Consider the following 14,809-nt stretch of genomic DNA (forward strand, 5'->3'; position numbering starts at 1 on the left):
CCCGCACTCAGGGGAGGGAGTGAGCCCATACAGGAGGCTTGGTGCCGAGGGTACTCTAGGATCTCTAGGACGTGAGTGTCCTAGAGTGTAACCATGCAAGAAAGAGCTGCATCGATAGATGAAAAACACTGCTCAGTCTACATAAAACCGCTCACACAGTATTCTTTGTGTTTCATTGCAACTGGGACGATCGCGCTCAGGGTAAAAACTGGCTGAGCGAGGACGATGAGCAACTCAGCATTGCAGAAAGAATCAGCAGAGCTGACAAAATTCTGGTGGGCCTGCGGGTCCAGAGCCTATGCCCAGTTACCTCCAGGCTGGGGATGAATATGGACCCTCCACAGCCCTTAATTGGTCATGCCGTCGGGTGGACTTGTTCCCATTCAATGAATTTTCCACCCTAAGAATAGAGAAAAAGAACTGAAGAAGATGAGAAACGAGCCAAAGTGAATGCCAAGGAAGAAAAGGAACAGTAACTCCATATCTGCCGAATGAACACTGAGCTTGGACGCAATCCCACAGCATTTTAAAATTTAAATCAAAGCATCCGTGTTCTTCACATTTCTCCTGCTTCCCGGGGTGCAAGCAGCCACCAATGCTAAATGGCTGCAGATAACCCGGTACAATGTGCTCCAGTTGGTGAACAACCAAAAAGGACTGAACGCAGTGCGAGAAGAGCTCCCTGCGCTACGCTTGATAGCCCTGCAGAACAGATTCATTCTCGACTTGCTGACTACAATGGAGGGAAGCGTCTGCCAGAAGATGGGAAGCAGCTGCTGCACCACAATACCCGCCAACGATGCCGCCCATGGGACACTCACGGAAGCGGTTGAGGAGATAAGTACCATACATGAAAAAATGGTCAAAGAAATGCATGACTTCACGCTGGACCATTGACTCAATTCATTTATTTGCCTGGGTGCCAGAGTGGCTAGCGCTTATGTTCAAAATAACTGTCCCAGTTCTTGTTGTGATGCTCGTTGCCATCTGTATCTGTCAGGGGTCATCAGCCGGTGCCGTTTTGTTTGCTTCCTTTTTTTTAGCCTTAAATAAAAGCGAAATTGTGTACATTTATCTCTGATAGACTTCACAAACAGTGACAGTATGTTAGTGATAGTAGCTATCCACAACTGGAAGAAATAGCGAACTCAGCTTCTTCTCGTTTCTCTGCCCCTCCCCAGGTAATGAGGCTGCTGTACGATTCTCAGCTTTGGATTGAAGGGACAAAAGCCCCCATTACAAAGAACTGGTCCTGAAGATGATGACATTAACTACCCCAGTCATCGAAATCGGTTGACCCCTTTTGATTATAAGATATCCGTTTAAAGAAATTAGGATACATGATTTGAACAGATTTACACCCGTCTTTTGGTAATAGGTGTCTGGAGCTCTACAAATCAACTACTCCCATCCACACATTGTTTTAATTACCCACTGGCACCCACATACGAACGCACGCAAAACATATTGCTCCATTGGTGAATAAGGGCCATCGGAGCCCCACAACTCCTCTGAGTAATGTTAGTTGCATGAAAAAGGTGTGGCAACGATGCATTGTCCACTCGATGGTTGACCATTCATGTGGGTTTTTATGGTGATCTGAGATGTCAGATTGATAGCACAGTAGAGATAGGGATTGCACTCCATCTTTTCTTTTAGATAGGCGGCGCATCACCCCATTTTAGGGACAGCACCCCCTGGCAGGGACAGGGTGTGCTTCTTGTTAGGGATAGCTTTTGAAGTAGTGTTTCTAGATTTGCTCTTGCCAAATTTGCTGTACATTAACCACATGCTTCAAACCCGTTTTTTGTGTTAAAAAGACATTAATTGAATGCCAGACTCCAAGTTACTTTCAGTCGTATTTTTATATTGTCTCAGGCTGAAAAGACTGTTAAGAGCTTACTTGGATGAGAGCTTCAAAAAGGAATTGATTACTGAATCCAAATCCTCTGGAGGCGCACCACTGTTATTTATTCCCAAAAAAAAAAAAAAAAAAGGACGTCACTGAGTTGAGACCCTGCACTGACTATAGGGGTCTAAACAGGGTAACTGTACTAGACATCCATCCCCTTTCACTCATCCCTGATATTATGGAAGCAATACAAACAGCCAAGATATTCACCAAGCTCGATCTTAGGCGAGCATATCACTTGGTGAGAATCAGAGCAGGTGATGAGTGGAAGACTGTGTTTAGAACCCCTTTTGTCATTTCCAGTACAGGGTCATGTCTTTTGGCTTGGCAAACACACCAGCTGTGTTGCAGCGTATTATAGACCACATTTTTTCAGACCTCCTATTGCACAGCCTGGTGGTCTATATAGATGACATCCTTATATTTCAAGACACAAGAGGAACATGTTTAACATGTATGCCAAATGCTTTAACGTCTACAACAACATTATCTAAAAGCCAAAACGTAGAAATGTGTATTCGATGCAGAGTCAGTTCACCAGAAAGGTGAAGGCCATTCTACAGATGAAGCCTCCCCGCAATGTGAAGGAATTACAGAGGTTTCTCGGAATTAGCAATTTCTACCGTAAATTCATACAAAACTTCTCCCGGGTGGTGCTACCCTTAACAAACCTCTTAAAGAAGAATGTCCCTTACTGATGGACTTCCGGTACGGAGATAGCTATTGACAACCTCAAGACTGCATTTAATACAGCCCCCGCTCCTACGCCAGCCACTATATGATCAGGAGTTCATTCTGGAACTAGCCGACTCACATTTTGCAGTTGGAGTGGTTCTCAACGAACATCATTTGGCCTATTTCTCTAAAACATTGGCACCTGCAGAGAGGAACTATTCAGTTCTGGAGAAGGAGCTATTCGCTATTAAACTGGCTTGCCAGGAATCGAGGCATCTTCTCCTCAGTGCTCAGAAACCAGTCAAGATCAGAACAAACCACCAGCATCTGCAGTTGCTACAAAATGATGATTGTCAAAACAGCAGGCAGGCACAAGGGGTGCATTTCTTCTCTCATTATCAATGCCATATAACCTATGTACCGGGGACAAAGGATCACATCGCAGACATGCTCTCCCCCAATGGGTTTTCCCCAAAACAAAGCACGTCCCCCAATGGAAAAATGCTTCCACAAGCTAAGTTTCAATGCACAATGGAAATGTGGATACATCAGCTAAAGAGTAAGACAACAACAAAAAAACCTGAAATCTCTTTAAGGTCCAAGTTAAAACAGAGATGGATTATATTTCTACAAAGGGAACATTTATGTACCTTCAGAAGAATTGCATCCTTCGACCCTACGTCTGTCTCATGATTCAGTAGTAGGTGGATATAGAGGAGTGAACAATACCCTAGAACTCCTCTTAAGAAATTTCTGGTGGCCAAGGATGAATCAGGACGTCAAGAGACATAACCAATTGTATGACCTGTGCCAAGAACAAAAACCTTCGTAGATCACTTGTGGGAAAACATACACAACCGTCTTTACCCAACAGACCTTGGCAGAAAATATCCACCAACTTCATCACAGATTTGCCTCTGTCACAAGGTCACACCGCCATCATGGTTACCATGGATTCATTTACAAAATTGGCTAATTTCTTACCTTTACCAAAGTTGCCTACAGCCTGCAAGATAAGTATTCATCAAAGATATCTTACGCTTAAACGGCTTACCTGGCTTTATTACTTTGCATAGGGGAACTTAGTACAATTCCTAGTTTTGGTCAGCAGTGTGTAAGCATTTGGGCCTAGAAAGGGCTGTATACTCTGGTTATCATCTGGAAACGAATGGCCAAACAGAGACTAAACCAGACTTTGGAACAATACCTCGGCTGCTATACCAACTTAGCTCAAGACAACTGGTCAGCTCTCCTGGCTTTGGCTGAATTGTCCTATAACAATGTCAGACATACATCTACAGGGAAAGTCCTTTTTTCTGCACTTATGGCTAGCATCCATGTTGGCCAAACCATCTACCTTCACATGTTTCAACGGTTCTTATGGCTGAAGAATGTTACGCTCACCTGGTGCCCTTCTCAGCCGCCCCCTGGTATAATCAGCGGGGAAGTTCTGCCTTGTTATGGATTTTGGCGTGCACTCCGTCCTGCCTTCTTGGCAGGGGCGCGTTGTCCTTTGCGGGCGAGTGCGATCTAGTTACTTCAATGATGCTGCCCTTTAGAGTCTTTCAGGTAGGTCTTATTACTGATATACTGTAAGCCTTTCTTGGATTCAATAATGTCTTTTCTCTCTCCTTAGGTGCGCGGAAGTTCGCTGTGGAACATTGGCTGAATTTGGACTCACCGGCAGGTGATGGTGTTTCGAGAGCGCCTTGATGCGGTAAGTAGGCGCTATGCGCAGCGCTATGATGCCTTGCCTTTACTAACGTGTTGTCTTTTGTTCCCGTAGGTTGCGGTGCTTACCCGGATCAAGAAGTCCGAAGGCGGTGCTGGTCGATGGGCGACTTGAGAGGTAAGCTGCCGGCACAATTGTAAATGTCTTGTTTCTCTCCTTTTACAGATCCGACGGTCCGGGAGGCTCGCTGTTCCTTGGATGCTGTTTGCAGGAGCAGAGGGCAGCTAGCGGTGGAATCACAGGTAAGCTGCTGCTAATAACTATGTCCCTTTTGTTTTTCAGGTGCTGTTCTTCCGAGGTTCGCAGATGCTGCTGAACACGATGAGCGTCACGTTGCAGGATTGCAAAGTAACGTGAAGCGTGTTCTCCAAGTCGGGTGTGGTTTAAATAGCATCAAGAAAGTAGTCCAGGTAAAATAGTCCCTAGGCTACCACACCCAAAACACTATACCGCATAGCTTGGTTCCAAGATGCCAAGCTATGTGGATGCCTCCATGTTGACTGGCATTGAAATAAAGTAGTTCCCAAGCACAAGTATGAGCCTGGTGCCAAAGGTGCCAGGACTGGCCCCAAGAGGGCCTAGGCAAAGGATGCCTAAGCTTGTTGGGGGCCCGAGCCAAGACCCCTCCTGGCCCATGGGCCTGCCGGGGGTGGGTTTCAGGAAGTGGGTCGTGACAAAGAATTGATTCAAACCTTACAGCAGATATATCAACAAACTTCACAAGCATTACTACAGTCTCAAAAAACCAGCAAAGTATATGCAGACAGGAAAATGTCCAAAGCCCCTCTGTACAGGAAGGCACATCGGGTATGGCTCTCTGCCAAATATCTACCCCGGATACTAACACCCGAGAAATTTGCACCCACGTTTTTTGGACCCTTTTCTGTGTTAAAAGCTGTCAATCCGGTGACTTCCAAAATGTGTTTACCTTACTCATGGCACCGCATTCATCCAGCATTTCATGTTTCTCTACTCTAGCCTTTTCTGGGTACACCCCACAAAGGATTCAGACCACCAGTTCTTAGCAGTGATCCAGAAGAATATGAAGTTGCAGGAATTTGTGATTTCCAGTTTTATGGAGGTGTGTTGCAATACCAGATACATTGAAAAGAGTATTCAGTGGCTGAACGATCCTGGGAACCTTATTCCAATGTACATGCCCCCCTGTTATTAAGATGTTTCCATTCAAGGTACCAATAGAAATCGGGTGGCTTGGTCCCTGGAAGGGGGCATGATGTTACGATCATTCACCGCCGAGCCCGGGCCTGGCAATTGCAGGCATCTACATCGCTATGCCGATGTTATGTGGGATGTCGGCCCATACCAAGATGGTGCCAACTTTCCACACAGCAAAACACCATGACACGGGTGCATCAAGATAGCGCAGAGCATTTGGCATCGGCTATGACTACAAGAATGGCAACAAGACGGTAGACGATGTGTCGCAATCTGCTCAGTTCTCGTGATTGCTACAACGCTAGTTCCTATCCCCTTAAGACTTACCTCCTTGATTCTTGCTTTCCTTATTGTGACTGACCCGTCTGGTCTCTGCTTCCTTGCTTTTCCATTCATTTCCCGCTTATTTTCCTGGCTCCAGTCCTTTACATTGATTGATTCCTTCAGTCTTCATTGCAAACCTCAGCATTTCTTCAGTTTCGCGTTGGACTTTTACTTATCTTTGCTACTTTGGACCTGGAGGAGCTTCCATTTACTGATCCACTCCCACAGGAGGTTTTTTCACTGATTTGGGGCTTTTCCTCCATAATTGATACTTGCCCTTGCTGGGTAGTACCCTGGCTGTACTGTGACATTAACAGACAGCTGTGTGGCTACCTGGGGAGACAGGCCTTACCTCTAAAGCTTAACAAGTCATCTAAAGTAAGGCCTGTCGCGGAGAGTGCTTCCCAGATCCATTTACATATCCATCATTCTCTTTAACTCACTGATCCATCATGAATTTAACATATTGTGATAGGGGTACTTATTAAATCAGGGCTGAATACTGCAATTCCTGTACTTATCCACCTCCCAGCCTGTCAAGTAAATAGGAATCAAGCCCAGAACGCAGCACACATTAGGGATGTAACGGTATTACGGTATACCGTTAAAGATACCGTGAACCAATTAATCGAACAATAATAACCGTCACATTGTTTATACCGTTCATACCGTTAAGTGTGCTTTTCAATCTGATTTGGAAAGGCTGCAGTAAGCAAGTGCTGCGCAGTCTTGGTCTTGCACTGTTGGATGTGCCGTCTGCCAAGTAGTTTCAGTTTGAGCAGTTTTTAATGCCATTCCATAAACCACACGTGCCCGACACAAAATCAGTATGTAGCATCGAGGGCATCGAGGCGCTGTTAAAGAAATTGTTTTTGTTTATTTAGTTGCGTAATTGTTTTTGTCTTAGTTGCGCATTTATAACGTGCTTAAACACCCAGAGGTTTCTAAGCGCGGACCCGGGGATCGAACCTGTGTTGCTTCGTGCCGTCTTGCTTACAAGGCACGCACGTTGCCGCTGAGCTATCCTCCCAGGACTTTGGGTTGGCGGCTTTGGGGTTTATATATTTATAATGGATAATGTTTTCTAAACATATGACAATGGGGGATTTCCCTGGTTCTATCATTGAATTTACATATAATAAGTCATACTACGAAATGTACTCATCTCTGTGGGTATTCCCTGCTGCCATACCAAAGGGTAACATGTCCGTGATTACTGAACACCTTTTGGCCCGGAAGTAAACTAAAGGCTGTAACGTAAAGAGAGAGTGCGTGTGCATGTGTGTGTGTATGCGCACAAGCATATACTACCATCAGACTCCATTGATCTGTGGCATGCAGGTTATCAAGATGACAACATGTTCATCTTCGCCAGTGGGGGAGCTAAAAGCCTAAATGACCACTTAAGAAAAGCTATTCAGTTTGCTTTGCCAGTGGCAGCAGGGCTCCCCCCCACCTCCTCCTCTCCACACGTGTTTGTGTTTGGTGGAAGCAAGGGGTGGCATTTCAGTGGAAAGCATGTTGAAAAGCCCAATTCTGGCCCTGGGTGCCTGGTTTTGTTTGTGATGATAAATCTGACAATTTATGACCTTTTAGAAAATATTTGTTAAGATTAATTAACTCCACCTGCTATACCGCGATAACCATGATATACCGTCATTTGGCAAGAAGGTTATTGTACCGTCATAAAACTAATACCGTGACACCCCTAGCACACATTGCCTTCCAATGCAGCTCAAGATCTCCTTCAAGATCCTGAGCCGTGCTTTCAAATGCCTGAAGACAATGCACTTTCCCCATCTAAAAGAAAAGAGCTTGCACTATTGACACAACAAGGCCCTAAGCTCTTTCAGGCCAACCCCCCACTAATCCCAAAAATTACATGCAAGTATCTGGCCGCTTCTCGAATCACCTCCCAGAGCAGGTAGGACTCACCCCAAACTGATTTCTTTCAGGGCAAATCGCAAGACTAATCTAATAGGATACAATGGAGGATCCACCACTGCATAAGTACAATGAACCCAATTACACCATGCTTACCTACCATCATATCCACCCAACACCAGCCAAGGGAAAATTGGTCCACCAAACGTGCCCAAGCAGGGATCGTGTAGTAGTGTCGTATCATTCAGAGAGGCGGGTGCACTACAAAACACAAAGGATTGATGTACGGTCAGTGCTCGTCCCTTGAATAAAAACAATAAAATGTCATTACATTTTGGAGCTGTTTACCGGACACAGTAGAGGAAGTGATGGTGGAAATCAGCGTAGGTGTAGAAGTCATCACCAATGGAATGGTTGAGTACATCATAGCTGTTCTGGTAGTAGTTGAGCACGCTGAGGATTGTACAGTTGTTGTTGTAGGGTGCCAGAGGTGCCAAGCATATATCTTTTAACATCACAGTCTCATTTTGGTAGTTTGCGGTTATGGCCTCTATTGCGTTTTGCAAGTCAAGTATCTGAAGCAGGTAAAATAGGTCATGAATTAATTGGACAAAAAGATAACATGGACCAAAGTAAAAACAAACAGTAACAATCTGGCACTGAAAATCTACTTGCATTTTAAAAGTCTCACCCTTTACATTTTCCATTCTTCATACTGCGCTAAACATGATGCCAAGCAATTTCTTCAAAATGCAACAATATAGTAGCCATGCTCTTTGGTTATGGACGGACAGAGGAATGGCATGTATGTGGACATTAGGTAAATCAATGTGCTCAAGAGAGGAATCCACCCTATAGGTGAGCTGCACAGAAGCCACTTTTGTGATGCCCTAAAATTAAGAAAACACAGCCAACAGAAAGTAATCTGGAGCACTACCACTGTTCTGTCCTGGCCGAGCCACAGTCGTAGGAGGAGAGGTCAGGAAGTTAAGGTTGAGAGGGGGCGAGATTAAGAGAAAGGAATGGCAGGAAAGACACTTCATGGGAAACTAGAAGAGCAGTTGCACAGTTGGCAATAGAAAAACAGTGAAATAAAATACTGGATTCACACATCAGTGTCTGCATGCTCTTACCAGGGGACGCTGTGTTGCGAGAGAACAACCTGGCAACGGGACAGGTGCCCGCATGTCCCTAATCTTTGGGTCTTTGTCCCCTGCAAGCTTACTTCAAGCCGCACACGGCAGGCAGTAAGTCAGCAGCTGAAGGTATGCGCCAGTAGAGAGGACATGGCACAGTTGTCGCTCACATCACCTGCTCCATCACCCTTGCAGCCAGAAGAGACGCTGCCCACACCACGAGTGCCTGTGCACTCGACACAACAAGGCACTAACTTGACTTTACTGTTGAGACAACCCACTGCTCCAAGGAGCAGTCACGCCAGGCCTCTCTGCCACTACTGTGTAGTGTGTTTTGCCCTCCCTCCACAGGGCCCCTTACCCTACTAAAAAAATAAAAAGGCCATAAACCTCCTGCCCTACCACTACTGGAGAAAGTGCTGGCCTCCGAGTGAAAGAAAGACATACAGGCAGTTGCTCCTCACCAGGCCATTCCCTTGGGGCTACTATGTGCGCTGACGAAGCGCCCTCTGGTGACCCATGCTTCCCCAGTCACACAGGGCCTCCTTCCTACAGAAACCCATCCATTTGGGCTGACCCGATAGATGGATACAGGATGCTGATGGTTTTAGTCGGTTGAATACTTTGTGCACTTCATTAAACCCATGGGTGATCGCATTAAAGCGATGGGGACATCACACATGGCAGAGTTCTTTACCAACCCTGTTGGGCATGAAGTGAAGACAATCAAACGTTCTCACTGACCCCAATAAGCAGACATATGCCACACTCATAGCACTTAACAGGAAAATCCTGTTCCAAACAAACCAGGATTACAAATGTTTTGCATTTAACCATTTGCTGCCAACTAGCCCATGAAACGATAGATTTGTCCTACGCATACAAAAAAAGGTGGCTCACTGCCAGTTCAATGCCTTCCCAAAAGAGGCCATCTGCCTACAAATTATTGAAGGTTGCATGTACTCGAAGTTCCGTAAACGCCTTATGGCGGGTCAGAAGAACGAGGACACCGATGACATTTCCACTAGTTATTTATTAAATAACAAGGAGGCGGCTATCTTTTCCTATTGATATATAGGAGTTTCCTGCCTATGTAAATAACTAAGGTGCTCATCAGCCGTCCAAAACTAGTTCTAGCTGAACCTACCACTATTCTAACCAACTTAAATGTGATCAGGAGGATGTCTCCCTCCTACTGATTATGTTATGGAAATGTCTTGCCTTCTCTTCAGGGCTCCTTGTTAGTAGGTTATTTTTAAATAGTCTCTTGTCACATTATGTATCAGTTCTTGCCACTCTTTCACAATGTCTTTGGGTCTTCTGCTCACTTCAGTGATACTTTTCCAATACCCTGCTTTTTGGGTCTCTTGCTTTTTCTCAGGTTCAGGTTGCTATACCCTTTTGAGTTCAGTAACATATAGCTTCTAAGCTGGGCTATACTGTCTTGGCTCTTAGGGTTCCCCCTTTCCTCGGGCCATTGACCCAGAGCATTTTTTCCCTTAAGTGGTTACCTTAACTTCTCTTGGTATTCATACAAGTCTCTCTCTCATATTCTCCACTCTTTACTTCTTGGATTATGGGGTATGTGCCTATCGTGGTGCTCTTTCAAGTTTACTTGTTAACCTCTTTCTCACATTAATACCATCCCACTTAAATCGGCAATGTCTTGCAATTTCACTGGTCTGAGTTTCTCTTGCTTTATAAGGATTCTCCGATGGCCTCCAGGTTCTCCCTGTTCCCTCAGACTCTCCAGGGGAACATTCGCTGGGACCTGCAGTTGCTGGAGTTTGCTCCGGTTCTCTGTCTTGTCATCTCAGTCAGCGTCCCACTCTTGGTCCTCTCTCTTCCTAGGACCAGGTATGGCTGGTAAGCAGACATCTGGACTCCTCGACGCAGTGGTTTCAGCGTCGTTGGACGGGCACACTGCCCACTGATAAGTCTTTGTGGTCATGCCACCAGCGGGTCTCTGGCTCCTGTTTCCCTCTCTCCTCACTGCATACAGACGCTGGACCTCCACCATCTTGCTCTCGCATTTAGGCGACCTCTGAAAGTCGCGGGTTCCGCAGCTCTCCTCTGCTCCACCTCTCGTAGGTGTCACAGTGTTAGCGGGCTTCCCCTGCTTATGCTCTCTGCTCCATCTCTGTGGGTTTCGCTACATCTATGCAAATGTTGTTCCTCCCTCTTTTTGATCATCATTCTATTAGTCTCAGTTATATGAAGGTCTCTCCCTAAATAGACAGATCTTTTTTCTTGTTTGCAGAAGTCTATTTCAGTTTCGTCTCTTTCCCAATCTATGGCTTCAATAGTGTTCTGCATATCTGATAGTCCCATATATGCCACCATGGGAAATGGCTTAGGGAGTTCCTCACATGCACCGGAGTCCTTGTCCCGATAGGGGGAGTCTTTGCCGGTGAGGTCGCACTTGCCTCTAACTCTAGGGAGGGTGTTGCGGGCCGGCTCAACTCCCTAGCCTTACAGGGGGGCATCCCTCTTGGGTAGAAGTGACAAATTCTCTCGATTTGTCACAACCTCCTAAAGAAACCCATACCTCTGGGGGAGATCATGGATCTTGCTAGCAAATATCTACGTGTTGAGTCCCAGGCAGCTGCTATCGATGCTCCCAGGAAAACTGACCATGTCACAGATACGTCAGCAAAAACTTGCATAACCCAATTTCATGACAAGCCGCAGCCTCGCAACTGATAAAAACTTGTCACAACATTTACCAATCCGGGTGTTCCTTCTCCCACAAAAGGTGCATGCCCTGTTATAGTCCATAAATGCAGCAAGTGCAGTCATCCAAACCACTTCCAAATCGTATGCAGAGAAGACAAGCCATTTCCATCACAGAGATGTACTTGCCCCGTTGCACCATGACAAGCTTTGTGATACGACCCTGGAAGCCCTCGCGGACCACAACAAAGTGCGACCAATATCTGAGATCAAGGATGAATTGGTGAACCTCATGACAGACACGTCTAAGACAGAGACCTCACCCAAGATAACTCTCCACGTCTAGCCTAGAAACCCAATTCATCATCGATAAGGGGGTAACTGTCAATATCATGAACAAACAGCAATTTTGTCTTATATAGAAAGCCCCCAAACTGCTATCCTCCACAGTTTGCATCTTCCAATGGGGCACCTACGACCTGTTGCTTTGCGTAGGGCAATTTGCCTATGTGCTCTGCAACTAAAAAACAAGCATACCTGTTGTTATCCATTTTCTGAGGGACCCGGCTAAAGCTAGATGCCTTCTTTGATTCCAGACCGCATGACAACTAGGGCTCGTTGAAACTACATGTCAAGCATTCCACAGACAACGTCCCAAGTCACGCTATGCTTACCATCTATGGAGCCCCTCTAACATGCCTTTCCCCACTATTCAAAGGCCTTGGCATGCTACATGGACCGCCTGTACACCTCCACATTGATGAACAAGACGAATTCCACAACACCCCAAAGAGTCAGATTTCAACTTGCCCAGGAAATGGAGGCTGCAACCACGTGTTCACCATTTCCAACAATACTATAGAACGAGAGGCATCCTTTACCCAAAACAGAATACGTGATCATATTGCTCAATAATGCCGTTAAATTAACATAACTGGACGTCAACCAAGGTTATCACCAACTTCTGCTACACAACCTCCCATCCTATCACATTTTCAACATAGCGAATTGTTTTGCTACAAACGCTTCAATTTTGGCATTTCTCAGTCGCAGAAATAGGCAAGGAAGCCATATGACGCATCTTACTCCCATTCCCTCCAGCTTTTAACTACATTGAGATTCCCACCTTTGGCTGCTGTGGCAGCTCAGAAGAAGGACACAGACTCTTGTTGGACATTTCTCAATATGTGTTTATTAAAGAAAGATTTTAATATCCATCTTTCCCTATTTCTATGCAGTATTCCCTACCTAACAAACAAACTAAGGTGTTCGTCAGTCATCAGTGAAAGTCTTATTAGAATCTGTCCACTGTCCCAAATTATCCCTAACTGACCCTACCACTATTTTAACAACGAAGGGCAGTCAAATTACTCAGTTTTCCTGGATTCTCACTCTTCGTAACGTTATTTAATAATTAATCTTCAAATGTGACTTCTTGAATTGGCTCACTGTGAGAAACATGAAAGTCTTACGCGCTACTCCCCGGGGGTCTGTCATCCAGGTGGCCAGGACACGGTCATCGCTATTGGATCCAGTTCCAACAGCCTAAACATCCTGACTTATCATTTTGTACACACTTTTCTTTTTCTGACCATTATCCCACACTATTTTGTAGCAGAGGTAAGGATTGGCAATATATTTTATTTAGTATAGGCCCTTTTTATTTGACTAGACTCCACTAGGACTGTATTATTATTTGATGGTTGTAGCTTGCTCCCATCTTAGATTTAGATAGGTGTTTTTCACACCCCTGATAAAGTTGAATAAACACCCTTCATTTGTGATCACTTGTGTCTTTCTTACTTACTTTCTTTCCTCTCCCGACATCTCATTCTCAGCATCTTCCTTCCAGATGGCTTTTCGGTATTCCAGGTACTAGTTTGTTGCATGATCTCATCTGCGTAGTGGTCTTGGCATGATTGCTCAGACTTCTGGTCCACACTGGCTCTCTGTGGCCATGCCACCCCTTACTGCTCCTCTCTGCCTCCAGTTGACAGGACGTTGAGTGTCCACTACCTCGTCTCTAGCTCGACAGCCAGTTTGCAATTCGCAAGCTTCTCAGAGTTCCCAGTCTCCACCCTTACAGAGGTGACGAAGCCGTGGGACTTCTCCAGCGCACCTTTGTCTCTCTTGTTCTCTCTCTCTCTCTCTCGACCTCTTGAAGCTCTTTGGCTTTGTTATTCATCATCTTTCTCTCAGTTAAGTACAATTCTTAGTCACAGTCTGTTTCACAATAACACATTTATTCCTTCTTCGTACAAGTCCTTGTGGGATGTGGTTAAAGAAGTACAATTAGAAGACTCTTTAGGGAGCTTCTCACAGGAACGGAAGTTCTTGTCCCCACTGGGGGAGTCTCTCCCAGTGAGGTCCCACTTGCCTCTACCCCTAGGGAGGGTATTGCGGAGCGGGCTCACCTCCCTAGCCTAACAGGGTTGGGGATACCCCTTGGGGAGAAGGGACGAATTCATGCGATTCGTCACATCGGTCACAGGAAGAAAGCAATCTAACACTGACCTCAGCAGACGCGTTGCTAGGAGTCTTTTGGTTGTAGCCCCAGATAGAAGCTCTGGGGCTACAACCAAAAGGCTAGCTTGCCCCAAGTCCTGACAGTCCTGACATTAGTTCTGAGCAAACCTAGCTACACCCCTGGAGCTCAGTATGCCAGGCCCTCCTAACCACTGCTCTTGCGCTCAATGTACAGAAATGTGAAGTCAACAAGAACCACCTGCGGAGCTATGGGCGTACCTTTTCAGAAAAGGGGATGGTCCTGGACCCTGTAAAAGTAGACCACATCCAACTATTACCAAACGCAAACAAGTGGGCGATATACAATCAGCTCTAGGCATGGCTGGATAATGCGCACACTATTTCCCCCGACAATGCCACAACAACTTAACACCATCTCCTGAAACATGGCACTCAGGTTCAATGGATTGCCCAATGCCAAGCAGCATTCGACAAAATCAAGCAAGTGCTACCCGATATCCCTCACTTGGCTTACTTTGATCCCTCCTGGAATACTGAGGCAACCTCCTCTGAAAGCCTTGTAGGCCTAGCAGCCATCATGGAACAATACACAGACGAGAGACATCAATCCCAAAAATTGTGGCTGATGCCAGCAGAGCGCTATCCAATACAGAATTAGGCAGCTCACAGCCAGAGTAAGACAGCCTAGCAGTCGTGTGGGCATTTCCATTTTTCCAAACTTTGTCCATCTCTTTTTGGAAACCCCAGAATGAAGATGCCACGGATTGAAAGATGGAGCATGCGATTACAAGAATACCATGACCAAATCAT

The 14,809-nt window shown here is 45.7% G+C and overlaps 1 protein-coding gene across 1 annotated transcript in view; it reads right to left on the reverse strand.

Annotated features, from left to right (window-relative positions):
- The window catches only part of NPC1 (NPC intracellular cholesterol transporter 1), an 847,233-nt gene that overhangs the window by 351,056 nt on the left and 481,368 nt on the right, over window positions 1–14,809 (reverse strand). Inside the window, exons 9-10 of the mRNA XM_069620902.1 lie at window positions 8,052–8,278; window positions 7,864–7,964 (exon numbers count right to left, since the gene is read on the reverse strand). Of these exons, the coding sequence (XP_069477003.1) occupies window positions 7,864–7,964; window positions 8,052–8,278 (328 nt within the window). The remainder of the gene's footprint in view (window positions 1–7,863; window positions 7,965–8,051; window positions 8,279–14,809) is intronic.

The sequence above is a fragment of the Ambystoma mexicanum genome, chromosome 5q (genome assembly GCF_040938575.1).
Source record: "Ambystoma mexicanum isolate Mex_15411 chromosome 5q, UKY_AmexF1_1, whole genome shotgun sequence".
NCBI lineage: Eukaryota > Metazoa > Chordata > Amphibia > Caudata > Ambystomatidae > Ambystoma > Ambystoma mexicanum.